We start from the raw sequence: 27,647 nt of genomic DNA on the forward strand, positions 1-27,647 counted from the left end.
AGTTTCATATCAGAACACCTGCCATTTAGATAGCCCAGCACACTGCATCCTCAAAGCTTCTCCCAAGGCAGAAGATGGGTTAAAAGCTCTCGGTTCTCAAATTGCAGCAGGTTGCCAACAGTCCCAGTATTCCCTCCCTGGGCTTAGCTGTGTTTTAAGCCCTTAGGCAGGCACAAAGGATAGCACGGGTGGTTCCCAAGCAACTTGCAGTCTGACATGGAGAGCGGGCTCACCCAAATAATTGGGGCAAGTAAGGAAGAGAGGTGGATGGATCTTATTTCGGAAATTGGTTCTCCTAAGGAGGTGTGAATTTGGTCATTGGGGAAGGAGGGCTTTGGAGCTGCTACATGTTCTGAGCCAGGATGGGTGATGGGAGCGGGACGACCAGGTCTCCCAGAGGTCAGCTTGGTGGGTGTAAGGAACAGCTTGGGTGCAGTGGGTGCTGGACACAGAGGGGCCAGTCACCGAGGAATAGGAAGACTCTTGTGTGGTGTCACCATCATCTGGAGGTTTCTTTGTGTCTCAGAGGACTTTGTCAGGATTGTCCAGGTAAATCTGAATCTGTTTTCCCCTCTCCTGACTGCCCTCCCCCAGGTCAGCTGGTCACTCAGAGCTGGCCATCAAGTGCTGTGGGCCGGCCGCTCCTGGCACTGGGCCCGGGGCTGGGACGGGAGATGGCAGCATATGCTGGTGGTTGCAGTCACCCCCTCCCTTCTTGCTGGGAGTCTTCTCGCACTCTTCTGGAGGGAGGAAGTGGTCTCACCACAGCTGGAATGACTGTTGGAGCCAAGTTCCCCCGCTGGTGTTCTCATCCTGGAGACAGATGGGACCCTGGGTGCCTGCTCTGCCTGGACCCCCGTTCTGCTCATCCCCAGCCCCATCTCCTCTGCAGGCTCCAGGTGAGGTAGGGATACCCTTATGAGAGACATTTTTTTTCTTTAGGCCTGAGTTATCCTTTGGGAAAAAAAAATTAGCTTAAGTCCTTGAGAGACCTCATGGAGTGTCCTGAAGGGCAGAGGCAGAGGTGGCATGCTTTGTTTGGGAAGACTTCCCTTTCTGTGACTTTCCCTACCTGTGTGCTGTCCTCCTCTTTTTCCCAATCCAGTGCCTTAGCATTTGGTGATGACGCACGATTCAGTCTGCTTATGATGGGCCTTTCGTTGCGGGTGTGAGGGCCTGGGCAGAGTGCCTATTTCCCAAACCAGTGAGCAGAACCAGTTGTTCAGTATGGTTTGACATCAGCATAGGATATTTGAAAATGGGTCCATGATGGAAAATCTGAGGGTTGCACAGTCACCGTAGGGCCACAGATGGTGGCCTTGGCCACCTGCTGCTAGAGTTCTCGGCGCTGGCCGGCAGACCACCCTCAGAGCCTTTCCTGCCTCTTTTTCTGGCCAGAGTCCCAAGAGGCTGATTCCCTGTTGAATTTCAGTTCAGCAAGTAGTTACTGAGCATATATGCTAGGCCAGGCACCACGCTGCTCTACACATCCGCATAGGTACACTGGGTTATGTTCCCAGGGCCCAGCCAAGGTCACCGGAGACAGCAAGGACCAGGACTCTTCCTATCTCAGAATCTGGGTAGAGGCTTAGTTGAGTGGGGGGCAGAGAAAGAGGTTTCAGTTTGGAGGGTTTGGGCTCCATCTCACCCCTGCCTTCTTGTTATAAAGCTATCCTCGCCCTCACCCAGTTATCCCACATGTTGCCCTGGGACTTCAGAATCCCAGGCAAAGCTTCCGTGGTCTAACCTACATACAGTTTTGCATAATCTGAGCATCGTCTGCATAGTTGGCTGATGCCACTCATGGCCAGTAAGTAGCCCTGCTTCTCTCCCTTAGCTGCTCCCCCTGGGCCAGGGTGTTAAAATAAATCTGTTCCAGTGTGTGAGTCCCTTTGACAAACATGACTGGCCTGCTGAGCTCAAGCGTTACCCTGCTTCCAGAGGACTGTCTGGAACAACTACTTACGGTGCTGTCACACAGCCCGGCTTGACCCCCATTGCGCCATGAAGGGTCACTCTTTGAAGGGTAACCTTCCTTAGCTGTGACTCTTCTGTGCTCCAAGGAGACCTTGTCCCAGATGTCTGTGGTGAGACCCAGGAGGGAAGGGCCTGTCCACCCAGGGGCACTGGAAATAAGGGGCGGGCACGGTCCCTTTCTTGATGCTCCTAGGTCACCATGGAGGGGCCAAAGCCCATACCTGTGCATGTGCCTGCCTGAAGAATTCTCAAGGCCAGCATGTAAACAGCTTCAAACACAGGATAACCTACTGTATTAGGTTCCTGAGGCTGATGTAACAAATTTCCTCAAACTTAGTGGCTTAAAACAATGGAAAGTTATTCTCTCATAATTCTGGAGGCCAGAAGTCTGAATTCATTCTGCTAGGCCAAGATCAAGGTGTTGGCAGGGCTATACTCTCTCTGGAGGCTCTCTGAGAGACCCATTCCTTGCATCTTCCAGCTTCTGGTGGTTGCCAGCATTCCTTGGCTTGTGGCCACGTCACTCCAGTCTCTGTCTCCATGGTCATATTGCCTTACCTTCTTCTGTGAGTGTCTAATCTCCCTCTGTCTCTCTCATAAGGACACTTTCAATGGCTTTAGGCCCCACCAGGATAATCTTTGCATCTCAAGATCCTTAACTTAATCGCATCTGCAAAAACTTTACCATGTAAGGTAACATTTACAGGTTCCAGGGACTAGGACCTGATTTCTTTGGGGGGCCATTTTCAACCTGTCACACCTACAGACCTCGTCTCCTACTACTCTGCCCCTCACCCACTTTGCGCCAGCCACACTGGCCTCCTTATCATTCTCAAACCCACCAGACTGGCTCCTGCTTGGGGGCCTTGGCACTTGCTATTTCCTCCATCTGGGTCACTCTCACCTCTGATATCCACATGTCTCACCCCTCATCTCCTTCATGTTTTCCGCAGATGTTCCCTTTTCACTGAGGACTTCCCTGACATTTAAAATCACGTTCCCCAGCCCAGCATTCCTGTTCCCTTTCTTTGCTGTATTTCTCTCTTAGTACTTACCACTGTTCAAACCGTGCCTCCAGCTAGAACGTAAACTCAAAGGGGATCAGGATTTTTGTCATTTTGTGCCTTGTTATATCCCCGGCACCTGGAACAGTGCCTGACACACAGTTTGCATTCAGTAACTCTTTGTTGAGTACATGAGTGATGTGTACCCTGAACCCATCTGATCAGAGAAGATGCAGAGTGAGGCAGCAGGCCGCATGAGGTGGACAGCTAGGAAGGGCTCCCTGATGGGAAGGCTGGGAAGAGCTGGTATGGCGGGCCGTCTTAGGTGTGGGGAGACCAGGCGTAGAGGTCAAGGGATAAGGAAAGAAAAAGGAGATGGAGCTACATTTGCCTGTGGGACAGAGAGCCCACGGATGGAGGGTAAGATGGTGATGTCTATGGCCAGGGGTGGGAGTTGAGGCAAAGCGATGGCCTTTGTAGCACAGTTTACAGAGTAGGCAGTAGTTGCTGGGAGATGCTGCTGAGCAGACTGAGGCGAGATGGACTGAGAGAGGAGATGATCCCAGCTGCCGTGAGTTTTCACATGCGTTCCAGCCTCCAGCGCTAGCCTACACTTCTCCTTCCACCCCCTCACGTATCTCAGAAGAAAGAGGCAGTTGAAGAGTTTGCAAGAGATATTAGTAGAACCGGTGACAACCTGAATGTGGCTGCTTTTACCTCGTTCTCACCCCCCACCTGTGAGTGCAGTATCTTCCTGGAGGAGGAGAAACAGGCATCAACACCTTAGCCTTTGTCACCCTTCCTCTGTAGTCTCTGCCACCTTTCCAGGGACAACAAGCTTGTGTGGAACTCAGCTTTGATGAGCAGGCCTAGTTATCTATAGGGTTGGCTTGGAGCCCTGGGAGGGGAGGAGTGTTCGTGCATCTGCTTCGCTCAGGGGGCTGTGGGCTTCTCCTCTCTTTTCAGTATCTGCAGCAGCCTTTTCTGAGGCTCTGTCTGCCAACACCCTGATAGGCATTTGGAAGTAGACCAGCTGCTTGGTTTCTACTGTCAGAGCCAGCTCCACCTCGAGGCTTCTGGGTATAGGCCTGAGGATATGCTCTCTGCCCTTTTGCTAAAGAAGGAATAGTGGGCAAGCATCTCTGGAGGGTCTCCCTTGCGGTGCTGGCCTCAGGGAAGGGACTCCAGCAGTTGTCTCACCCTGGCTGTGTCACACGGCTGGGTAAAGGCCCTGATTGGTGGGCAGCTGGGAGAAGGAAGAGGCAGGAAGGCTCAGCACCCCCGTGGACCCTCTCCTTGGCAGCTATTGTGCAGGGCAGCCTACTCCCACAGCCCCGCTCAGACTGCCATCACCGAGCTCTTCTTAACAGCTGTTGGGTGGTGAGTTGTTGGGCTTTTTCCCTCTTATCCTCCCCCTTTTCTGTTTGTAACAACCTCTCGGGGGAGGTCAGCGGATCTGTTGGAGGAGACAGTTCCCAGGCCCTCATGGTTTTGGCAGCTTGTGCAAAGAAGTTAGAGAGGAACTGGTTCCACCAGAGCCTTCCCCCTTGGGCCCCTCCCTTGGAATGGAAGTAGGGATGCTGGTGGTGGGGGGAGGGACTGTGTCCTCCTCTGCCTCGTGCTTAGAGCCAACCTCTTCCTCCCTCTGGTAGGGGCTCAGGAAGTGGGTCTACAACTCCCCCTGCCTCCATCCTGGGTCCTCTGTCTTCTGTGCAGTGGGGGAGGGAGGATGGCGGACTGAGAGTCAAGTTCTCACAGGGGCAGAGCAGGGCCCGGGAGAAGGAGCTGTGATAAAGCCAAGAGGGGTCAGGAGTCAGGGCTGAGTTCAGAATTCTGGCTCCCTCGTTTGCGAAAATCTCCCCTCCCTATGTATTCAGGAGGACTTTGGGGACCCTAACCCTCTGTGGACAGGGAGAAATCACGGAACAAGCTTGAGGTACTGCACTGCACAGAAGTCTTCTGCTTCGGTTCAGGATGGAGCATGGGGCATCTCTGTTGAGCTTTTTCCTGTCTTACCAATTAATGATTCCTTAATGGAGTCCCGTCTGGTAACTTGTTTTCATTAGGCTCCCAGGAACCTGAGCCCGTGCTGGGCACATAGATGGGGAGGGAATTGAGGATGCCAGTGTTTCCCTGAGCCTCCAAAAAGTGCTCTTTTGGAGCTGGTTGGGATAGGGAGGGACAATTCTGGTCCTCACTGCTGGGGAGAAGCACTTGGAATAGTTGGGGCTATAATCCGTGTGTAAAAGTCATAAGAGAATAAAGAGCAGGTTGGCCTTATTGGCTCATCAGGGAAGGTTTCCTGGAGGATATGGACTGGGAAAGAGGCAGTACAGGTGGAGAAGCCTGAAAGAATAAAACGGGCTGGCAGTGTCCAGGAGGTTGATGAGCAGATGAGAGAAGACTTCACAGAGCCAGCACCTCTGTCTGGGAAATGGTGTGTCTGTTTCCCCGGAGCCAGCCTGAGAAGCTGCTCTGTCTCACTGGGTTTCTCTCCCTGCAGACCCCCCTGTCCTGGCAAGAGCTTGAAGGTGAGCGGGCCAGCTCGTGTACACACAAGCGCTCAGCATCCTGGGGTAGCACAGACCACCGAAAAGAGGTAACAGCCCCCTTTGACTCCCTGGCCCGGGAAGCTGCCTCTCGTCTACCCCCAGCACCATGAACACATCCGCTCCAAAGTGGACCCACATTTCCAGTCTCATCTGCCTCAACCTAGCCTTTTCCTAATGAGATGGCACCTTCATAGCTGCCTCCCACCCTCCTGGTGTCCTGGCTTCATGAGCCCAGACCCTCCTGCAGGCAGGGGCTTGGCCCTCCAGCAGCCTAGCTCAGGGTGGGGGTAGCCATTGTTCTCACTTCACTTTGAGGTTAGATCCAGATAAGTGTTTCAGAGGCTGGAGAAAAAGAGTGAGTTTCTGGGAGTTGGAAGCCCCCAACCTCATTTACTACTTAACTACTCATCCAGCCTTATTTTTAAAAGAAGAGATAAATAATGATGTGTCCTCAAACACTTCTTCCTGGCCCTCCCTCCCTCTCATGAGGGCCACAGGGGTTGAGGGTGAGAAGAGAAAGCCATAGACTGGATTCCAGGGCTCCCAACCCAGTTCCGCCTGGCATGCTGTGGGGAGCCCCCAGGAGGGCCGACTCACCAGGGGTCACCCTTTACAGGGCAGTGGCTTCTGCCCTCTTGGTTGCAAGAACAGAGAGAGAATATGAAGTATTTAAGGCTAGTGGGAAATACAAAGTATTTACAGTTTGTAATTATCAGAGTATTTACACTAAGGACCAGTAGGTCCAGAATTACAAATGCGACTGGGACAATATTTAAAATTGTTGTTGATACTCCATAATTCTTACAGGATGTGAAGTTGGGACAGAAGCTGATATTCCTTCTGGAGAGGCTGCTCCTTGCTCAGTGCAGTCTACTTTAAAATGGGGGGAAATCCTTCCATCCTTCTTGGTCCCAGGGCCTTTGAGATAGCTGTGAATGTATTTTGAGGAGTGAATTCAAAAACATCATTTTCCATTTCTATTAATAGAGTAGTATTCCATGCCTTTGGAATCTGTGAAAGACAAAAATGGTTTCAGTGTTGTATATTTTTAATTTTTCGGAACGTGAGCCATCTGTGGAATACATGGTAATTCAAAAAATCCAGTAATCTGGTTACTGTGGTGTCCAGCTTGCCTGATGAGCCTATCATCACAGTTTTGGACACCACTGAGGTATTTTGAGATGGAAGATTAACTTCCATCTTCCTTTTACATATTTTCTTGGGCTTCTGGCAGGAGCCACGCCTGGGAGGGAGGACCCAGTGCAGTTTTGCTTTGCTTCACCTGCCTGTCCTCTCCCCCTCTCCCTGCCACCAGATTACCAAGTTGAAGCAACAGCTGCAGAGGACAAAGCTTAGCCGCAGTGGGAAAGAGAAGGAGCGGGGATCCCCCCTCCAAGGGGACCATGCTGTGCGGGGAGCACTGAGGGTACGTCTCTTCCCCAGCCCTCACCCCTCTGTCATCCTCTGTGGCAGGCCCCCTGGGGTGGGTGGGTCCTCTGAGCCCTCCTGCACTGCAGGGCCTGTGGCCACGTGGGTGCCGGGTGAAGTTTTGGTGCAACTTTGGAAAGGGTTTCTTGCTGTACTGCATGTCTCTGTCCTCCATCCCCACCCCCTGCACGATTGAGGCCATGATGCAGACTCTAAAAGCACACTCTGGACCCCTCAAAGCTCTGCCTTCTGGAGAAAACCCCACTGAATGGACCTATTGCAATTGGTAACTGTCCCCGAATTCTCCTCTACTCACTTGGTTCTGCTGTGTAGACATGACTGTTACCCCCTGGTCAGAACTGATAACTGCACGGGGCTTGGTGGGGTTCAGTGATGGCTTCATTTACCTCCTCCTCAGGCGTCCCCTCCCAGCTTCCCCTCAGGGTCCCCTGTCCTGCGACTGAGCCCCTGCCTGCACCGGAGCCTGGAAGGGCTCAACCAAGAGCTGGAGGAGGTGTTTGTGAAAGAGCAGGGTGAGGAGGAGCTGCTGCGGGTGAGTGGGGGCCGCACTCCGGATGCACAGATAGGCAGCATCTTGCTGAGTCTGGACACAGGGAGTTGGGACTCGTGCTGTCTGGGGGCTCACAGGCTGTGCACATGTCAACAGAGAAACATGCCCAAACCACCCCATGGGAGGAACACAAATTGAGTTTATTAGACTCAGATGGACTTGACCACAAGAATAGCAGAGCTGGGTGGGTGAAGTTGGGGAAGATGTTGGGGCATTGAGTGGAAGGAGAAGGAGCAGGGGTCAGCAGGGAGGAAGGCACCTGGCTGGGAGGAAGGGACTAGGCATCACTCTTCAGCCAAAGCACAAGCTCAGTGTTCCTGGCATACTTATCACTGTCACTGTCACCGTCACCCAGCTGTGCCTCAGTTCAAGCGGCCCCAGTACTAGAGTTATGCTTCCCTTCCCTCCATCTCTACCTGGTGACATGCGTTCATCCTTCACGCCCAGTTGCCTTTGTGCAGCCTTCTCCCCTGCTCCACTCCCAGGCAGAATTATTTGCTCCCTTTTCTTTAGTCTCAGGCACATTTTTGTACTGACACAGGACAACTGGGGAATGCCAGTTGGGCAATATTAATATAATTCTAATGGGCACACTCCTCAGTTTATGATTTACTTGCTGGTTGATTTTTAATGTGCATATATGTAGGATTTTACATGTGCACACAGACTGGTGAGCTGTGGACATAAGTACCATTGAATGTTAAAAAACAATGAGGGGGGGTGTATTTAATACATGGTAATAATCTGCACATTTGTCCTGCAACGGCCTATAGCTGTTACAGTGTCCTGCTGGTTTGCCCCCTCTTGTGCCCCCACGTGTTATTCACCTTTGTGTTCTCAGAGCCTGACACACAGGAGGCCCCTGCCCTCGTGAGGCTTACAGCCTTGTAGGGGCAACACCTTGATGAAACCATAAAATAAGTATGTAGTCATAAAGTTCTATCTATGAGGGGAAAGAATGAAGCACTCTGGGAGAAGCAGGAGGAGGTGTCTCTTAGACTGGGAGTTGTTGGGAAAGTCAGTGATGTGAGGAAATGGTGTCCTGCTGTCACTGTGTGTTGTGAATAGAGGACAAGGACAATGGCAAGGGGATGACCCTAAGGGTCACCGCAGCCCTGCCAGCCTGCAGAGACAGGCCTTACCCCCACTCTTCCTCGGCAGATCCTTGAAATCCCTGACGGGCACCGTGCCCCAGCTCCCCCACAGAGCGGCAGCTGTGATCATCCCCTCCTCCTCCTGGAGCCTGGAAACCTTGCCAGCTCTCCCTCCATGCCCCTGGCATCCCCCCAGCCTTCTGGCCAGACTCTCCGTGAGGAACACCAGGGTGCAGCCGAGGAGCTGACGTCCATCCCCAGTGACAAAGGTAAGCTGGGGAGGCCCAGGCTGCGGGACCCACATGGGGTATGGGGTCATCTCCGTGCCCTTTTCCAACTCTCATCAATTTCTGGCCAGGCATTTTTTACTTACTAACCAACTAGAATATTTTGGGAGTCATCTATATTCCATACGTTATAGTGGTCCTTGATATAGATTCTAATTTATAATTTATGTGAAGTTTCTGCACTTACAATTTTATTTAATCCTCACTGTAATCCAAAGAAGCAATCCCTCCCACCCCCATTTTTTGGCTGAGGTTCAGCATGCCATTGTGGAGAGCCCACGAGCCCATTCGGGTGTCCACTGTACCCATCACTCGCAATACATCTCAAGGCGGATGTGAATGCTGTAAATAAAAGAATGTGGTCTTTTGCCCAGGGTCACACAGTTTGACCCAAATCGAAACCCAAGCTTTCTGAGTCCAAATCTCCACTTTCTATTCTGCCGTGGCTGCGTCACTGAGAGGACAAGATAAGAGTCCCTCCTCCCCGTCATAATGATCCTGACATTCTAAAGCACTGTTGTCTGCATCACCTAACTTGATCCTCCCAGCAACCCCATGAGGTAGGCTGGTCAAAGGCATGATCTAACAATACAGGGGTAAACAGAGCATAGAAAATAAAGAATAAATGTGAGATAAATACAGATAAAGTCAATATTTACAACCTAGGCAAAGTACATGTGCTGTGTGGAAAGTGAGAGGAATCTTATCCTACAAGTTAGGTTGAGTAAAGATTGCTTGTCTGAGTCAGTACAAGAGCTCTTCCTGGAAGAAGGGATAGATATTCAAGACCATGGGAAGGAAGAAGCTGTGGTATGTTGGCAGGCAGGGCGGTGCAGTCTTGGAAGAAGGCAGAGATAGAGAAGTCAGGATTCTTTCAAGTCTGAGACTTGGAGTTCCAGTCGCAGTCTACCTCCGGGGAATATGGAATTGGTATTAGACCCAACTTTTCCCTCAGTTCAACTGTAATTTTTTTATCCTGTATAACAGGGTCTTTTTTTTTTTTTGCCCGTATTTTTTTTTCCCTTACAATTCTGGTTTTATTTTCTCTTTTTCAAAAAATTTTATTTTATTTATCATCATTATTTTATTGGGCCTCTTTTTATGGTATTTAATATTTTTTTATTGGAGTATAATTGCTTTACAATGTTGTGTTAGTTTCTGCTGTACAGCAAAGTGAATCAGCCACACATATACAAGGGGTTTGTATTCTTGTAAGGCTGCCTCAAAGATGTTTTAAGGTAGAGTGTAGACAAACAACCTGGATTAACATAACCACTGCCACCCACCATACCATATCTCCCAGTCCTGCCCCTTTACACCAAGGCCTGAGTCCGGGAAAGCAGAGACCTTCCTTTAGCACCATGGAACTCAGCCTTACTCTGTTTGCAGCTTCCCCTCCAGGCCACCCAGCCTTCCTTGAAGAGGGCAGCCCATCTCCAGTCCTTGCCTTTGCCGCCTCCCCTCGGCCCAATCACAGCTACGTCTTCAAACGGGAACCCCCAGAAGGCTGTGAGAGAGTGCGGGTGTTTGAAGAGGCCACGTGAGTACCTCAGTGGGTCGGTGGGGGTAAGGATGTGCGAGGGAGGGACAGGGATGTGGGCTGGGCCCTGTGGCATCCCACCTGATAGGCCTCTCTTTAGTCTGACTCCCTCTTGTCCTGGAGACATTGTCAGCTGTAGATGATCAGTATTGCAGTCTTTCCATGACCAAACTTGTTGACATTACCTCCTCTGAGCACCTAAGTCTTTGCTTATCCTGATCTCCATAGAAACCTGCTCTCTGCCCACATGCCAGCCACAAGCGCAGCAGGAGCTGGAAAGGAAAGAGATCTGAAACCTAAATCCTGTGTTTCTTCTATTTTTTGTCCATCCCTGGGGAAGGTGTGAGAATTTGCTAGACCCTAATCAGAGAGAGAACATACTAGTAATTCTCTTCAGGCAGAGCTTAGAAGCACCTCATGCCCACCAGTGTGGCAGGGGGAGCCTAAAAAGTTTTCTGATTGCTTCTGAGTCAAATCTTCACCCTGCAGCTGCAGTGATTCAAGTGTCATGAACTCCCAGACAGAAATTTCCAGTCCTTGCAAGTAAGGACTATGGAATATTCCCAAACCAGACTGGACAATTCAGAAGTCATTCTTAAGTTGATTTCTTTAGTACAGTTCCCTCCCATTAGCAGAGAGAATCAAGAGCCAAAACTTTCCAAATGCCCCACAGTCCCCCTTAGCAGGAGCTCAGAAGAGAGTTCATCATCTTCCCACTGCCACTGTAATATTCATCGGGGCCGATTCACATTGGAAGCTGTGGATTCGATGGCAGTGAGGAAGTTTAGTTATGGTGTGTGAGTGGAGATTTAGCTAGGACAGGGTGTGGGGCCTTGATGGCTCCCTCTGTATCTCAGATAAGGGAGAGGACAACCCATGGTCGTAGCAGGAGGTACATATATAACCCAGAGTGGGAATTATGGAGAAAACCAGGGGCACTGAGGGTTTGCTCCCGTCATCACTGTTGCCTGGCATTTCTCCGAGAACCCTCGGTCCTCTGGGGTCGTGTGGGGGCAAGAGGCCAGATCTTGTAGCTTAAGCAGACTCTGGGCTGTTGTACTCTTCCCCAGTCCACGGTATAGTTGAGTAATTACAACCTGGAATTGCTTGTGGCAATTAGGCTGTTGCTTGTCTTTATTCTTTTGTAGGCTCATAAGGCCAGAAGAGATTTAAAGTCATCTCATCCAGCTTCCTGCCCCTATGTTAACCCTTTGAGAGAGGTGGTGATCCATCAGTTACTTTCTTAGATATCCTGGGATAGAAATTCTCAGCTCATTGGTGTCTCTTCATTGTCTGAACTTTCCTACTGGGAAGTTACTGTGTTTAGTGGTTCCTCTGCCACATTTTCCTCTTCCTGGCTGCCCACCGTGTAAGATTTCCCAGGGAGGGAATCAAGCCATTCAGGGTCACGCCGGTTGCCCTCACGTCCTTCGAGTGTTACTTGGTCTCCCCTGGGTCACCCTCCTCGTGCATGCATGCACACACTGAGAGCATTCCCTCTCCTGCCCCTCCCCCACCTCTTCCTAAAGTGGAAGCCCTTCTCAGTCAGGGGGCACCTTGCCGCTGCAGAGTCCTCTGGGACCCCAGGCTTCCAAACACACCCTGCACATGGGCCTTCGCTTCCCTCTGCCTCTCCTTCCATCTCTCACGCTGGGCCAACATCTGCCCTCCTCTGCGTGCCTCACTCTTCTTCCTGGGTTTGGAATGATTAGACTTCTACAATTAAAATAGTAATCAATTTGTCAAGCTGTACACTAAGTGCATTCTTCTGTACGTATACATTACACTTCAAGAAAAAGTTAGGCAATGGGAAGCGTTGGTGCAGAGCTTGACTATCTTCCCACACTTTTGTCTTCTTGCCCAGAATCCTCATAACCAGTAGCTTCTCAGGGCTCTTCACCCTTGAAGCATGGCCAGACATTCTTCCTTTTTTATCATAAGGATTCCTTACTCCAGAACTCTCTGACCTGACCTTTTTTAATCCTTTCATTTCCCCTACATGATCAGAGGGTAGGGATTCTGTCCACGTTAGAGGTGAGGCAGGTTAGGCCAAGAGCATGTGGTGAATTGGAACCTAGATCTGATAAGGTCTAGCTGCTGTCCTTTCCTCCCAACAAGGGTTTTGAAAATCACACCTTTCAAATCTGCTCAAGAATTAGATTCTTGAGGTCAGTAGATTTCAATGGGGGATACTTTTCCCCCCAGGGGACATCTGGCAATGGTTGTCACAACTTGGGGTGGGGTGCTACTGGCGTATGGTGGGTAGGGGCCAGGGATGCTGTTAAACATTCTACGATGCACACGATAGCCCCCACAACCAAGCATTATCCAGCCCCAAATGCCAATAGTGCTGAGGATGAGAAACCCTGCTTTAGGCTATAGTCACTCTGCTTGGATCTCTGCTTTCAGGCAAGTGGTCTGCCCCTAAACCACTAGTCAGCGATGAAATCTCTCAAATTAAAAGATCTCTCGGTATCCTCTTCTAGAATCACACTGTCAGGAAGTTCTCCTTCCCATCTAGCTTTAATCCCTCCTGTTTTTAGCTAAAGTAGATTTCCTGTTGTTTAGCCATATTTCGAAAACATGGAGAGCTGAGGGGCCTACTGAGCACTGGTTGTTGCTCAGTAGCCTGTTGTTTTTTGGTCAAGTTACCAATATGTTTGAACAGAGACCTAGCTCCCTTGCTCCCCTGATGCTGTGACACCTCTCATCCCTTCTCACTGGCTGTTCGTGTGCATGCACACATGTATGTCTGTGTTTCTCTCTCCATCCTCCAGGTCCCCAGGTCCTGACCTGGCCTTCCTGACTTCCTGTCCTGACAAGAACAAAGTCCATTTCAACCCAACCGGCTCGGCCTTCTGCCCCGTCAGCTTGATGAAGCCCCTCTTCCCCAGCATGGGCTTCATCTTCCGTAACTGCCCCTCAAGCCCGGGGTCCCCCCTTCCCCCGGCCAGCCCCAGGCCACCGCCTCGGAAGGATCCAGAGGCCCCCAAGGCCTCCTCGCTGCCATTCGAGCCTTGGCAGCGCCCCCCACCGTCAGAAGAGCCTGTGCTTTTCCAGAGCTCCCTGGTGGTCTGAGGGCCCCACCCCCACTTCACCATGGAGACCAGTGCCTTGGTGGCAGGCCCCTCCTGAGCTCCCCTGAGATGGGGGATGAAGGAGCCCTTCCCTCCTGGCCTTTGAGCACTTTCATTTATTGTGTCAAAGCCCTGGGTCCTCTTTCCGATGGACCCCTGCCCCTTCGAATGTGAGGGGACCTGCCTTCTCCACTAGCAGCTGGGCAGCTCACAAGTCACACCCGTGTTCTTGTCACCTCTCTTACTTGGTGGAAAACTCACCCAGAAGGTCTTGGCTCCCCCACCCCTCGGTGTGAGTCCAAAGGACTGTGTATGGGGCCCTTGTCTTTATCATGGAGCAAGCTGGCCATGATTAAAGGAGAGGGGACACCACAGATTTCCTTACCTCTCCTCCCCAGACACAGATGAGGAGACCCGAATAGATTCCCCCATCCTCTTAGTCCCATCCCCATACCTCCCTCTCATTGGAGGAGCTGACCAAAGCAGCCCGGAAGGGCCATAACACTTGACCAATCCAGCTGCTGGCAGAGGGGGAACCAAGCGTTTTCCTAAGTGGCATTTTCATCTCGCTTTCACCCTAAGATTGTCTTAAGCAGCAGCCCAGCCTGCCCAGCCCCAGGTGGGTAGTAGGGGAGAGGGAGAGCTGGCATTCCTCTGGGTGGCAAGTGGTGACTCTCCACCCTCCACCTGCCCCAGGACTGGGTTGGATTAGAAAAATGCCTATTTTTCTTGTATCGATGTAGAAACTCTATTTTCTCCCAAAGACACTATTTTTGCAGCTGTTTGAAGTTTGTATATTTTCCATACTGCAGAGCTTACACAAAATCGAAGAAGAATGTTAATGTTCAAGTTTTATTATCCTGTGTTTAGAAGTTGTGTTTTTTTGTTTGTTTTTTGTTTTTTGCAGATCTTGGTGTTAATAGACCAAATAAATAAGTATTCCCAGCAGCTTGAGGTTCTGTTAAATATTTTTTGGGGGAGGGAGCGGGATGGAGATTGAGGGTGTCATATTAATCACATCATCCTTGTCTTTAAGAGGAGCCTTTACTTAACACATAATGTTGGGTGGATGGATCCAGAGTCTGTGTCCTCAGGACAGCAGGCTTGCATTCTCTACTTGGACATAGAAACAGTGGGGCCAGGGAGAGTCTGTCCAGAATGAAGAGTGTGGTGGAGGTGGGGTGAAGGAGTCAGTGGGGAAGTCATCCTTTCTTGGGTGAGTCTGGAAAAATACCCTAAGGGAGAGTGGATTTTAGCAGGGTGACCAAGGGGAGACACTTTGACATTGTGGGTGCTCCTTGCACCAGCAAGGAAAACAAGATGAGGGAATGGCATTCAGATCAAATCTCTGGGCACAGTTTTAGGGAAGCTTTAGCTCCTTGTGAGTATTCTTTTCACGTCAGTGAGTACCCACAACACAGAGGGTAGAAGAAACTGTTCCTCAGCTTTATAGTGCACCCCCCCCCCCAAGAGCTCTTAGGCTTTTGGGGAAAATGAGAATAACCATCCGAACATTCTGATAGTGCTTTGCAATTTACAAAGCATTTTCACAAAAGACACATTATCCCCACTGTATGGGTAAAAAGTTGACTACCCCAAGGGCAGTCATAATAACTACAATTATATCTATCTCATAAAACCTCAAAACAAACTCTTAAGCCAGGCTATCCCAACTACCATGTATTGGCTAGGTAAGCATCAGATACACTGTAAAATACTTTACATAAAATGTCATTGAAATATCGCAAACCATCTGATGTGATAAATCCCACGGTACTAATGAGGGAAGGACAAAAAAAAAATTGATAAACTTTGCCCCCAAAACACAGGTACAAAGCAGGGAAGCTAGGACTAGGAACCAGATCTTTTGAATCCAATGCCTGTGCTTCTAACCACAGTACTCTACCGCTTGTTATTATATTTCCATTAATTTCTGATGAGGAAACTTGACCCAGAGGTCAAGTGAATTGTTTGAAGTCCCAGCTGGTAAAGAGGCAGAGCTGGGACTGGAACCCCAGCTCCGTGCCCTGGAATCGTCGGCTAACACAGTAAAGTAAGCCACTGGGCAAGAGAGCAAATGTGTGGGGGGGTCTCCCTCCCCAACTTATATAAAGGACACAGGGGGTTGCGGACAGACCCTATCTTCTACTTCTTACCCCTCCCCTGAAAGATGTTTGGCCTACCCCCAAAGTCTTAGTGAGTCAGGCCCGGAGGGATGGGTGTGGTGCTGCCCTGAGTTTCCTTCCTTTGCGTGAGGCTGTGCCAAAGGAGCAGGCTGCTAGAAGGGGAGAAGGAGCCTCTACCCAAAGAGCAACCCAGAGTCCAGTGATTACCGTGGCGCTTGAGGCCGGTAGTGGCAAGCCTTGGGGTCAGTCCCGCCCTAGCTCTTGGTGTCAGCAGGTGGAGGTCCAACACTGGGATGAGGGAGGGGCTCCCAACAAGGAGCTCATCAATGCAGGAGGGTTTGCTCCCTTGTTGGTGAGTTGTAAGACCCTGAAGAAAATCCACTTCGGCAAGCTTCCATTTCCACCTCGAGGATGTGAGGAAATAAGATTAGAGTTGAGAAAGAGTAATGACTAATAAATACCTTAAACTTGCACAGCACACTTTACAGTTTATAAAACCGTTTCACCAACCTCAGCTCATTTGATCCTCAGAACAGTCAAGAGGCGACAATGTGGCTATTTTTAGTAACAATATAGACTAGGAAAACTGTAGCTCGGAATTTAGATGACATGCGTAGGTTACCCTGCCTTTAAGTTGACAGAGCTAAAACAAGAGCCCTGCCGCCCTTGGGAGCCTAGTGATGTGCCCTAGGGGGAGGACGGCTCCCCAAAAGCCAGGCCTTGAGCAACACTTCCTGTAGAGGGGTTAGAGTCGGGGACGCCGGGAAACAGCTAGGGGGCGCTAAGGCTCCATTGAGATTTCCGGGCGTTAGGACCCAGCAGAAGCCTGACAGCCGACCGGGAAAAAGACTCTCCGATTTGCCGGGCCGGCGCACTCCTCCTTCCCTCCCACCTGTCTGCCCTTGCACAGCGCAGCCAATTGGTCACCTCCACATCCTTATACGTCATCATTACACGTCCACCTATCTCCTAGGCCATCCCGTCGAGCTCCGGGTCTCAGTTGTCCTCAGAGTTGCCTGGTCGGAAAGTCTCGAGGGTAAGGCGTTACCCTCGGGACAGCGGGCTCCCCTGGCCACCAGGGACGAGGCCAAGGCCCCAGGGTGGGTGTCCTTTCCTTGGAAGCGGGTTCAGGGTTCTGAAGAGTTTCCCCTCGGCGGTCCTGAGCTGGCAGTTCTGGCGGTGGCTGCTGAGGCCCTGCTCAGCGGCGGTCGCATGCAGCTCCTATGAAGCCCCTGTCGCCGGTCGGCGATGTCCGGCTGGACTTGTCGCCGCCGCTGCTGCCGGCTGTGAGCGGGTCTCCGGTCGGGTCGTCCGGGCGTCTCATGGCCGCTAGCAGCTCCCTGGTGCCCGACCGGCTGCGCCTGCCGCTCTGCTTCCTCGGCGTCTTTGTCTGCTATTTCTACTATGGGATCCTGCAGGAAAAGATGTGAGCGGATCCCCGGGGTCGGAACGCAGACCTCCGCCCCCCTGACCAGTCCGCCTTGTCTCCCCAGCCTGTGGTCAGGTTCGCGGTCCTCCCGCCCCTGGCCCCAGTGGTCCCTTTTGCACCCCCACGCCGCCTCGCCCTTCCGGCATCCTGACCGCCTTTGCCGCTGAACCTCCCTAGGTTTCCAAAACGCGAAAGTTGGTCTCTGGATTCTCGGGAGCTGGTTATTTTTCTTTCCTTGGTTGCTGTTTTTTCCTGTTGGTTCTAAGGAGCCAGGTTTTACAGGTTTCGGTTTCCATGACCTGTGCCGGCCCCTTTTTGGAACTCCCAGATGCTTGCAGGTAGCGGATTCCTTTGCCCTCGACCCTGCTGCTGTAGCCCAAATCCCTGCTTCTGCCCGGGGTATCTCGTTTCACCAGCTACTTTTTCACGTTTCCTCTAGCTCCATCCTGTACGGATTTTTTTTTTTTTTTTCCTTCGGCTACGTGATCAGCAGCTTGGAATGTCTAGTTTCTAGATCCAATAAAATCGGCTCCTGATGTCAATGAGCCCGGTGATCCTTACCAAACTCTCCCTACGTCTAGAGAGGCAAGAAAATTTCAAAGCGTTCAGTGGCTCTGGATTAGTAGATGGCACTGAGGGAAGTATACTAATTCCTCCCCTCTGTCTCATGCATTTCATTCTTAGAACAAGAGGAAAGTATGGGGAGGGAGCCAAGCAGGAGACGTTCACTTTTGCCTTAACTTTGGTCTTCATCCAATGCGTGATCAATGCTGTGTTTGCCAAGATCTGTGAGTACTTAGATAGTAATCTGTTGTGTGTCCCCTTCCCTTTGTATCCTAGGCATTAGGTCTAACTCAACACCCTCAGCCCCTTTAGTGCTTGCAACAGCCTCTCTGTTCGATTGAGAAAATTAGTGGCTTTGGAAAAGGGTGAAACCCCATTTCCTTAGATTAAATCAACTTCTCAGTCAGAAATGTGCAGGGAATGGGTCTTCTGTGTTCCAGATCCCCATGAGAATACTTAAAGCTTTTTCCTTTGTCCTTTTGATTTTCCTTTATGTGTCAGCTTCAAGCATGTTTTGAGCATTCTCTCTTTGTTCCCTGGGGGTTAGCAGCAGGGCTAACTAGTCCCTTGAACTGAATGGACACCCCACCCCCACCCCTGCCCTCCATGAGGTCTTGTGTTAGGGTTAGGTGGGATTGGAGAGTTGGAGAATCTTCAGAGATTTCCCAGTCTAAAAGGACAGAAATAGTTTGTGCTTCTCATCTTATTTGACAGGCAAATTCCTTTCATGTGGCTTTGACTTTTGCTCAGTGGTCCATCCTAGGCCCACCAGCTTTCTCTTGTATGTTTTTTTGTCTTCTCCCAGTGATCCAGTTTTTTGACACTGCCAGGGTGGATCGTACTCGGAGCTGGCTCTATGCTGCCTGTTCTGTCTCCTATCTGGGTGCCATGGTCTCCAGCAACTCAGCACTACAGTTTGTCAACTACCCAACTCAGGTGAAACCTTCGGGTGGAATGAGGGTTGCCTCAGAAGTTGCTTGAAAAGGATGAAAGATTCTTCCCTCTGGCCTGTGACTTAAATAAAAAGAGAGTGTGTTTGGGAAGTTAAGAGTGTGAAGAACCATAGATCTGAGGTTTAGTGGTGGTGGGCTGGCTGTGGTAGGGCTGCTTTCTGAGGCTGCAGTCTCTGGTGCAGGCCCCACACTTAACTCATCTTATCGTAGCACCTAAATACAGTACCTGGCACATCAAAGACGCTCAGAAATTATTTTTGCTGAATTTAATTTCAGGTCCTTGGTAAATCGTGCAAGCCCATCCCAGGTAAGCAGAAGAAGATGGTCACCATCTTCCTTCCTCACTCTTCCTGCAGCGAGCTTGATCCTCCTCTGCTAGAGCTCTAATCCTCTGGGCTTTGTCATCTCACCATAGCTATCTCTAGGGTTCCCTCCATCCCTTCCCCCTGCCCTTCCTTTATCACTTCCTGTGGTGTTGGGTGTTCATTAGCTGGTAATCCTCACTGTGAGCCAGAGGCTGACTTAACCTGCTTCACGTAGTCAGTCATTTTGGTGTCCCATGTGTTTACGTTGTCATTAGACACCCTAAATACCATTTGATCATCGGTTTCCTTTTCCTCAACCTGTCACTCTTCCCTACTGCCCCTCCCCTGCCCTGTTCCTTCCTGGAACTTTCACCTTTGTTCTCTACCTCTTCCCTTCCTTATACTCTTTGCTCAACCTTGTTGCTCAGTCGTCTCTGCCTAGGTGCCAGCGTTGCACCCTCCTTTTGTCCTCTGTCGGCTTTCCTTCTCAGACATTCTTTTTTTTCCCGTGAGTCTTTGGCTCCTAGGAGGAGAGTGTTGGGCTCATCAATGCCTATGGGTGCCTGAATTTTTCACTTTGTTTCTTCCCTGTAGTCATGCTCCTTGGAGTGACCCTTTTGAAGAAGAAGTATCCAATGGCCAAGTACCTGTGTGTGTTGCTAATTGTGGCTGGAGTGGCCCTTTTCATGTACAAACCCAAGAAAGTAGTCGGGATAGAAGAACACACAGTTGGCTATGGAGAGCTGCTCCTGGTATGCAATCCTGTTGGGAAAGGAAGCCTTTTCCAGTAATCTTAACAAAGGAGTATCCCCACCTATGCAGGCAGAAGGCCAGTTATATGTTTTGAGGGAGGTTGTGATGTTTCTTGCCCCACATTTCTGGTCTTTGTCTCTGGCTGCAAAGCCCTTGGCTCTGCTAAGGCCATAGTGGGGAGCTTAAAATATTTCACTATGGGTCGGCTCTCCTTCTGGAGAAGGGATGACTCTGAGGCCTGTGTCTAAATGCTGGTGTGAGGTTCTAGAGACCTGAGAGCAAAGAGGAAAGGAATAATGTGTCTCTCACTGTGGCTTTCCAAGGAACGTGGAAGCCAGGGTTAGAAATAATACTATAGGGCTTCCCTGGTGGCGCAGTGGTTAAGAACCTGCCTGCCAATGCAGGAGACACAGGTTCGAGCCCTGGTCTGGGAAGATCCCACATACTGTGGAGCAACTAAGCCCATGCACAAACTACTGAGGCTGAGCTCTAGAATCCATGAGCCACAACTACTGAAGCCTGCGTGCCTAGAGCCCGTGCTCCGCAACAAGAGAAGCCACTGCAACAAAGAGTAGTCCCCGCTCATCGCAACTAGAGAAAGCCCGTGCACAGCAACGAAGACCCAACGCAGCCGTAAATAAATAAATAAATAAATTTTAAAAATACTATAGTAGCTATTACTTACTAGGTGTTAGGCACTGTTCCAAGTGTTCTACATGTAAACTAATTAATTTTTACAACAATAACCTCATAACTTAGATAGCATTATCTCCATTTCACAGGTGAAGAAACTGAGGCAAAGGAAAGTTAAATCACTTGCCCATGGTCACATGGCTGTTAATTGGCAGAGTTAGTGGCTTACGTTGCCCCGGATTCTAATCCAGGCAGTGTGACCGCAGAATCCAGTCTCTGGAGCACTATACTCCAAGCCAGGAGGCTAACGTGCTGGGACTAGATTTCCTCTCTCCAGCTTTAGTGGAAGAACGAGTGTGGCTCACCATGAGCTGTTCTAGGCCCCTGCATGCCAGACTTCACGGCATTGTGTTGGGAAGTGGTAGGCTTCCTGCCCTGCTCTGAGCACATTACATCTATGTGGCTCAGATCACCTGTCGTTCTGAGTGCCTGAGGGGAGGAGGGCGCGCACATGGTCTCTCCCCACCCTCTGCCTTTGGACAAATGGCAGCATTTTGTTCTGATGACTCTGTCTTAAGGCAGCGGCTTTTCTGAGGGGTCTCAGAAAGGTGAGAGTTCCGTGTCCTGCGTTAGGGAGGGTCCGGTGGCCTTCTCACTGCAGGCTGTACTCTTTCTTTCCCAGCTCTTGTCTCTCACCCTGGATGGACTGACCGGCGTTTCCCAGGACCACATGCGGGCTCACTACCAAACAGGCTCGAACCACATGATGCTGAACATCAACCTTTGGTCGACATTGTTGCTGGGAGCTGGTAAGGAGCAGTTCTGCTATTCTTTCTACGTATCAGCAGAGGGCAGACTGCCCTCATCCACATAATCTCTAGCTCTGGTGCCAGTTGCTAACTTTGCCTATCGGTTCTCAGATGCCTTTACGTCCAAGCCCCTGAGAAGCCTTCTTGGAGAAACCTTCACCAGTTGGCTCTGCTTCCTCCTTGTTACTGGCGCAATCAGGGGTAGACCTGTGCCAGGTACCATGGGAGGACTCACAGTAGTAAAATGCTGGGGTGCCCTGGGAACTCTCCCTCTTCTGAGGGAGATGAGACATTGGTATGTGGTGAATACTGAACATTGTTCAAATACGGATGTATTTGAACTTTTAAATCAGTGCTTCCTCACTTTTTTCAAATCTGGGCGCACACAGGGAGTATTTTTCATACAACACACTAGGGTTAACAGAGGAGGCTACTGATGGCTGGAATCGACCGGTGCTTGGAGCTGCCTTGAGCTAGGGATGTGTGGATCAGTAGCTTCACAGCATCTGAGGTTTGCTGCTTTCAATCACTTTGGCAGAAGTAACTCATTAACTTCCAAGTATTTCCCAGATGAGTCTTTAGTTAGTTTCTCTAATCAGAAAAATAGGAGATGCCTGATGGGACAATACAAACTCACTCCATATGTTATTCCATGCCCTCCTTCAGAGTGCTTTAGCAGGCCTCTGCAGGTGTGTGAATATGGGCACACAAGATGCACCATTCATCTTTTGACATTTCTTCCTAGGAATCCTGTTCACTGGGGAGCTCTGGGAGTTCTTGAGCTTTGCCGAACGGTACCCTACCATCATCTATAACATCCTGCTCTTTGGCCTGACTAGTGCCCTGGGCCAGGTGAGTGCCTTGATGGAGGATGGCTTGGCTTCCCCAAAAGAGACTGGGCTTGGCTTCCCCAAAAGAGACTGGCATGGCTGAGAGAAGAGGGGTGGCAAGATTAGCCATGATGTCCTGTTACAGACTTCAGACCTCTTGGCAGATAGATAGCCAAGAACCAGCCTGACCTAGTCTTTCCCTGTCTTTCTCTAGAGCTTCATTTTCATGACAGTGGTGTATTTTGGTCCCCTGACCTGCTCCATCATCACCACAACTCGAAAGTTCTTCACCATTTTGGCCTCTGTGATCCTCTTCGCCAACCCCATCAGCCCCATGCAGTGGGTGGGCACTGTGCTTGTGTTCTTGGGTAAGTTCCATCCAGAGCGGGCTGCTCTGGACCACACAAAGGGACAGTGACAGAGCTTTATTCTTTTTTTTCTGCGGTATGCGGGCCTCTCACCGTTGTGGCCTCTCCCGTTGCGGAGCACAGGCTCTAGACGCGCAGGCTCAGAGGCCGTGGCTCACGGGCCTAGCCGCTCTGTGGCATGTGGGATCTTCCCGGACTGGGGCACGAACCTGTGTTCCCTGCATTGGCAGGTGGGCTCTCAACCACTGCCCCACCAGAGAAGCCCTAGAGAAAATTTTTTTAAAGAGAGAAGGAAGCATTACCTCTACTCCAGCTTTCCTAAGGAACATTTCATTTGAGTGATTTCTTTTCCCCAGATACTGAGCAGGGTAAAATTATTATACTTATTCCCGACTCATTTATGCTGCTGTGGGTAAGCTGAGAGACCTAGCTTAGAAGTTTGATTCTTAAATTTCTTTCAGTCTTGCTGTATGTCTTTTTTTTTTTTTTTTTTTTGGCCATACCACACGTGGCATGCGGGATCTTAGGTCCCCAAGCAGGGATTGAACCTGTGCCCCCTGAAGTGGAAGTGCAGAATCTTAACCTCTGGACTGCCAGGGAAGTCCCTGCTGTATTTCATGTATACATGTAATTACCAGTATCTTGGTGATTATTTTTCATTGGATACCAATCTCTTTTCTCTGAGGAGCTTTTATAAAACCAATGTTTGAAAAGTAGTTTTATTTAAAGCTCCAATTTTAGAGAACCAAGGCTCACCCCCCCACCACCCCAAAACATTTGTAGGCTTCATTTCTCCCCATAAAGTTAAGCCCGTGTTCTCTCTCTCTATAGGTCTTGGTCTCGATGCCAAGTTTGGGAAAGGAGCCAAGAAGACATCCCACTAGGAAGAGAGAGACTACCTCCACTCCAAGAATATTTTAAGTTATTTTCTTGAACAGTGATATCTTTTGGGAAAATGGACACAATAGAGATAAAGGACTAGGTTTCAGTCTGGGTATTTTTTGTTGCTTTTGTTATTTTTTTTTTTTTTTAAGGAAGCAAAATCACATACTCTAAAAAAAGCATTTGGATTTTAACAAGACAGAGTGGCTATTTCTGTTTTTGATGGCCAGGAGCACAGCCTTGCACAAGTAAAGAAAGAAAGAGAGAGGGAAGAGGCAGAGCTTGGTGCTCATGGCCCAAGCTGCTCCCTTGTGGGTGTGGTTAACCTGGCTGGGTGGCCAGTTCCCCCAAGAGCTGTTGTGCTTGTGGCTTCTGTTCCCACAGGCCAAGGCCTAAATATGCCAGGACAGGTAACTGTCTGTCAGAGCCAGAGAATGTAAAAATCACTTTCTCTCTTAAAGCTCTGGTGGGTAAATATTTCTTAAAAAACTACAGATATATTCTTTCCTTGAGAAACTTCTCTCAAGGTTGAGATAAAATGAGCCCAGAGCCTCAGAGTCTGCTGTGTGTTCACATTTCCCCAGTGCCTCCCCTTCAGCCAAAGCTCAACCAAGTCCAGAGTGGAGACCCAGTGTGTATGTCATGAACAGCTCTGGAAGGTCTGATTCCCTTTCTCCACCTCCGCGTCTGTTCTTGGTCCTCTCGGTCCCCTCCTGGGAAGGCTGGATTAATCCTTCCTATTCCCCTGCCCCCTTCAGCTGCTAAAACATTGCAGTCCTCTGCCATCCTGGCTGTGCCCTGGTGTCCCCATGCCAGCTCCTGCCTGTTGAAAGGGATGCTGGTGGAAGGCACGGTGGCTGAGTCCTGGCATAGAGCCGCCGTTGTCGAATTATCTGTGTGGCAGTGGGAGGAGAAGGCGGAGCGTGGAGCAGAGCCACCTGCCCACTGCTGCCTTCAGAGTTGGAAATCGAAATCCTCCGTGGACCAAACTTTACACATGAAAGTGCATTTCCACCAGCTGCAACTTTCACTCCATCTGTTCAGTAGCCCCAGCCCCTTGGCTCTCCAGATGGGAGCCCAACCTCCTTCCTGCGCGGCTGCCTTCCCACCCCCCGCCCAGCCTTTCAAGACCTGCCTCACTTGCACTCGTCTCACTCTCTAGGGGCCCGAGTGTCACTGCAGCTCTGCCCCGAAAGGCCCCCTCTCATCTTGAACTCCTCCTTGAGAGAAGAGGTTTTAAATGCAACTGGCTGAACTTCCTTCTTTTCTCCACCCCTTTATTTTCTCTGTTTCTCATCCTGAAAGTTGCATCAATTAGCTCCTTCCCTCCTGGACTGATAGTTCTTCCAAACTGTCTTCTGTGGATTGGTTAGGTAGTGAGACCACGTTACCAGGGCCAGGGGCCTATAAGCAGTCCTCGCCTGGGCCTGTTGTTTTAACAATTGACATTTTCCCAGCTATCAGGCCAGTCCCCTCCACCTCTACGCCCCGCCATCCCCAACCAGGGGTCTCAGGCATGCCTCATACAAGTCACCAAGAGCAAGAAGGATTTCCAACAGCTCAGCATGGCTCTCACCTGATACTAGAGCAAGCCTGTCCTAGGTGAGCCAGGAGCCCAGATCTGGTATATTCATTCCGTCCTGTGTCTATTCATCTAACCCTTCCTTCTGTGTGACATGTCCTGTGAACATGCTGTGAGTTCAAAGTTGAGTAGGACCAGTACTTACCCTCTAGGGTGTTCACAGTCTAATAGGGAGACAGGTAGATAAATCATTGCATCTCAGAAATGCAGTGCTAACAGCGAAGGAAGGTGTCTGGGCAAGGTGAGGCTTGAGCTGGAGAGAGCACGTAAAGATGAAAGGAAGTGGAAAGGCAGCTTTGGCTCTACCGCCAGGTGGGAAATGAGGTTTTAAACTGCCTGGCTTCTCCCCGTGCTCCTGCTTCAACTCAGTTCAAGTGAGAGCACAGGAGCAGGTGAGTGGCTCTACAGTGAGGCGTCATTTCAGCTCAATTGCAAGATATTTTAAAATGTTGTGTGAGCTGCCAGCTCTTTCGGGGTGGCGTACTCACCTACAGGATCACAGGAACTGAGAGTGCCAAGTCAGGCTCGGCGTTGGTAACACTCTGCTAGGTTATAATGGTACTGATAAACGTGAAATACCAGGCAAGTTCAAACAGAAGTACTGTTGATCACTAACCCTGGGCAGCCTGATGTCTCAGGTTTCTAAGCATCAAAGGACTTTCATCTGCAGTTAATTCTCAGCTATGTGTATAAGGGAGGGCACCAGGACACACGTTTCCCCAAGCACTGTGTTTTTCTTTTGGGGTGTACTGTACTTAATGTCTATTTTGGTCAAACTATCTGGCTTACTTCCTTAGGTGTTTGTGCCCAGGTTCATGGTAGAGTGGTTTTTCCATTTCCTGTACACCTCTTAGCCTAGGGCAAGGGGAGTGACGCACAAATGTGATTTGGGGTCAAACCATAGGGAAGGCTATTCTGCAATTAATCATTATAAGGAAGAAAAATTATATGTTGTTTTTCAAAGGACTTAAAGGGGCAGGAATTAAACATTCACTGTGTATAATCTCTAAAGTGAGTTCTTTAGGATTGGGTGATGTGTTTTCTCACAGCCCTGTAACACCCCTGTGAAGAGGACTGAGCAGGCATCTGTACCTTTTATAAATGGAAAAACAAGTTAGGGAAGGGGGCAACTTGCAGTAGGTCCCTGGGTATGTCCCAGAGAGATTAATTAGAGCTCAAGGTTCCCTGAGTTCTAGTTGCATCTTGGACCTATGCCCTTGGAGGGGGAGAAGCCAACCTCCTCAGGAGGCCCATTGCCTCTGCCGTCTGGTCCCACTTGTCGGTGGAACAGTTTGCACGCTTTCTGAGTGGTGCCGGTCACTCTCCCCAGATGTCCTGGCAGAGAGATTGTCCTGGGTCTCTGCGGGATCCTTCAGCCCTTCCCACTGAAAACACACCAGCTGTCTTTAGGAACAGCAATCTCATATTTATTGAGCTCCTCCTTTCCCAAAGCTCTTTTAGTTCATGGCATTTTATCCTTAACAACACTCCTGGAGAGAGCTTGGGCCAAAAACAAGTCTCCCCATGTTCGGAATAGGGAGCCCAAAGTCCACCAAAGTGCATCGGCTGAAGGTCCCACGACTCTGTGGCAGGGCAGGGCCCAGAGTGAGCCTCCACTTAGCACGTGTCAGAGGTCAGCAAGCTAAGCCTAAGCCACTGGTTTCCAGCTGTTTGGATTTCCTGATCCAGTAGAATTTTCAAATAATTTGAGGGGCTGATATAAGTATGCTGGCTTTTTATATTTTCAAGTAAGGACTTAAAAAAAAAATCTAATATCATTATGGCTTATAAAAGGACACTTTGAGTCCAGAAATTTTAGGAAAGGCTATCCACCTCAGAATAAAGAATCCTTCTTCCAAAGAAATGATAGTTGGAAATCATACCACTATATAGGTAATAAGAAAAATTGATTAATTGCAGAAAATGTTCAACATAAAATGTCATCCTATGGTAATACATTGTAGGCATATCCCTATGATTGCTGGCTTGAAACACCTTGGTCAATTTGGGGCTTGTATTCCATAATTCAGTCTACTGAAGCTGAATGTCGCATAAGCATGCTGACAAAGATGGAAGCAACATGCAATGAGGTTTTACATGATTTAGAACATTCTGAGAGAGTCTAATTAAAACAACATCTGCCTGACCTTCTGCCTTCCCTCTGCAGGTCAAGAGGAGAGCAGGCTGCGGGGCCAGAAGGCTTTCCTCTAAGGGCTGCAGGAGGGAGCCAGGCTCGGCACCTCTGCTCCAAGGTCAGCTCCAAGGTCTGCTCCCGGGATGTTCAGGCCAAGGCTTTCATCACCCAGCTCAGAGCACCCAGAATTTATCCTGGAAGAACGTCCCCCTACTGGTGAAAGCTAATTTCTGACAGGCACCGTCCTCAGACTGGGAACCGGGGTGCTATGCCTGCCGTGGCAAGAAGGCTGGAAAGGAGAACAAAGAGGGTCTTGGAACGGGGAGCGACTTCATCCCGTGCCTTCCACTCGGCTGAGGCGCAAGTCCGCAAGGGCTGGTGGGTTTTCTGTCCAAATATGCCCGACTCCTTGTTATTTCTGGGAGAGGTGGAAGAGGGAAGAGGTTCAAGGCATTCTCCAAGTGGGGGGGACAGAATATTTCTTCCTGCCCACTTCTGTGTTTTGTCATGGTGTGTGGGTGGCCAGAGCTAGCAGAAGCATCATGTTTCAGCTTAGGGGCTGACTAGACACCATTTCCTCCTACTCAGGACCCTGGAACTGCCACATTCAGACCATAGCCCTAGAGGGAACGTCACTCTTACACGAAGGCTGAGAACTCCCTGAAATTTTAATGTAAAAATGTGTGTGTAACACAGGTACTCACACATATGTCAAGCTAGTAGGTTGGTTTTGTTGTAAAAAGGGTCCA

General features: G+C 50.0%; 2 protein-coding genes across 8 annotated transcripts in view; both read left to right on the top strand.

Annotated features, from left to right (window-relative positions):
* Nucleotides 1-14,477, top strand: part of FAM117A (family with sequence similarity 117 member A) — a 64,665-nt gene extending 50,188 nt beyond the window's left edge. For 2 of the 3 annotated variants that reach the window (XM_059046365.2, XM_059046363.2), the window contains exons 3-8: nt 5,485-5,580; nt 6,849-6,959; nt 7,380-7,514; nt 8,694-8,895; nt 10,303-10,453; nt 13,231-14,477. In XM_059046365.2, coding sequence (XP_058902348.1) covers nt 8,802-8,895; nt 10,303-10,453; nt 13,231-13,531 — 546 coding nt within the window. In that variant the 5' untranslated portion in view covers nt 5,485-5,580; nt 6,849-6,959; nt 7,380-7,514; nt 8,694-8,801 and the 3' untranslated portion in view covers nt 13,532-14,477. Of the gene's footprint in view, nt 1-594; nt 905-5,484; nt 5,581-6,848; nt 6,960-7,379; nt 7,515-8,693; nt 8,896-10,302; nt 10,454-13,230 lie in introns of all 3 variants that reach the window. The other variant, XM_059046367.2, reaches the window with a different exon arrangement.
* A 2,133-nt stretch (nt 14,478-16,610) lies between these two features.
* Nucleotides 16,611-23,297, top strand: SLC35B1 (solute carrier family 35 member B1). Of its 5 annotated transcripts, none has more exons than XM_067021491.1 (9): nt 16,611-16,692; nt 17,770-17,873; nt 18,480-18,585; nt 18,879-18,909; nt 19,502-19,659; nt 20,976-21,102; nt 21,848-21,954; nt 22,147-22,300; nt 23,132-23,297. In XM_067021491.1, the coding sequence occupies exons 2-9, from the start codon at nt 17,842-17,844 to the stop codon at nt 23,182-23,184; spliced, it is 768 nt and encodes a 255-aa protein (XP_066877592.1). In that variant the 5' UTR covers nt 16,611-16,692; nt 17,770-17,841; the 3' UTR covers nt 23,185-23,297. The 5 variants fall into 5 exon arrangements, with proteins under 5 accessions (XP_066877592.1, XP_066877590.1, XP_058902355.1 ...); XM_067021489.1 differs by having other exon boundaries at nt 16,648-17,082; XM_059046372.2 differs by having other exon boundaries at nt 16,649-17,082; nt 18,455-18,585.
* Nucleotides 23,298-27,647: the final 4,350 nt, after the last annotated feature.

Source organism: Kogia breviceps, chromosome 19, assembly GCF_026419965.1.
Source record: "Kogia breviceps isolate mKogBre1 chromosome 19, mKogBre1 haplotype 1, whole genome shotgun sequence".
Classification (NCBI taxonomy): Eukaryota; Metazoa; Chordata; class Mammalia; order Artiodactyla; family Physeteridae; genus Kogia; species Kogia breviceps.

Coding starts and splice junctions, on each gene's coding strand:
- SLC35B1 (XM_059046372.2), top strand. CDS start 16,880: ATGAAGCCCCTGTCGCCGGTCGGCGATGTCCGGCTGGACTTGTCGCCG. Junction 21,103..21,847: donor GACATTGTTGCTGGGAGCTG/GTAAGGAGCAGT, acceptor ATTTCTTCCTAG/GAATCCTGTTCACTGGGGAG. Junction 21,955..22,146: donor TGACTAGTGCCCTGGGCCAG/GTGAGTGCCTTG, acceptor GTCTTTCTCTAG/AGCTTCATTTTCATGACAGT.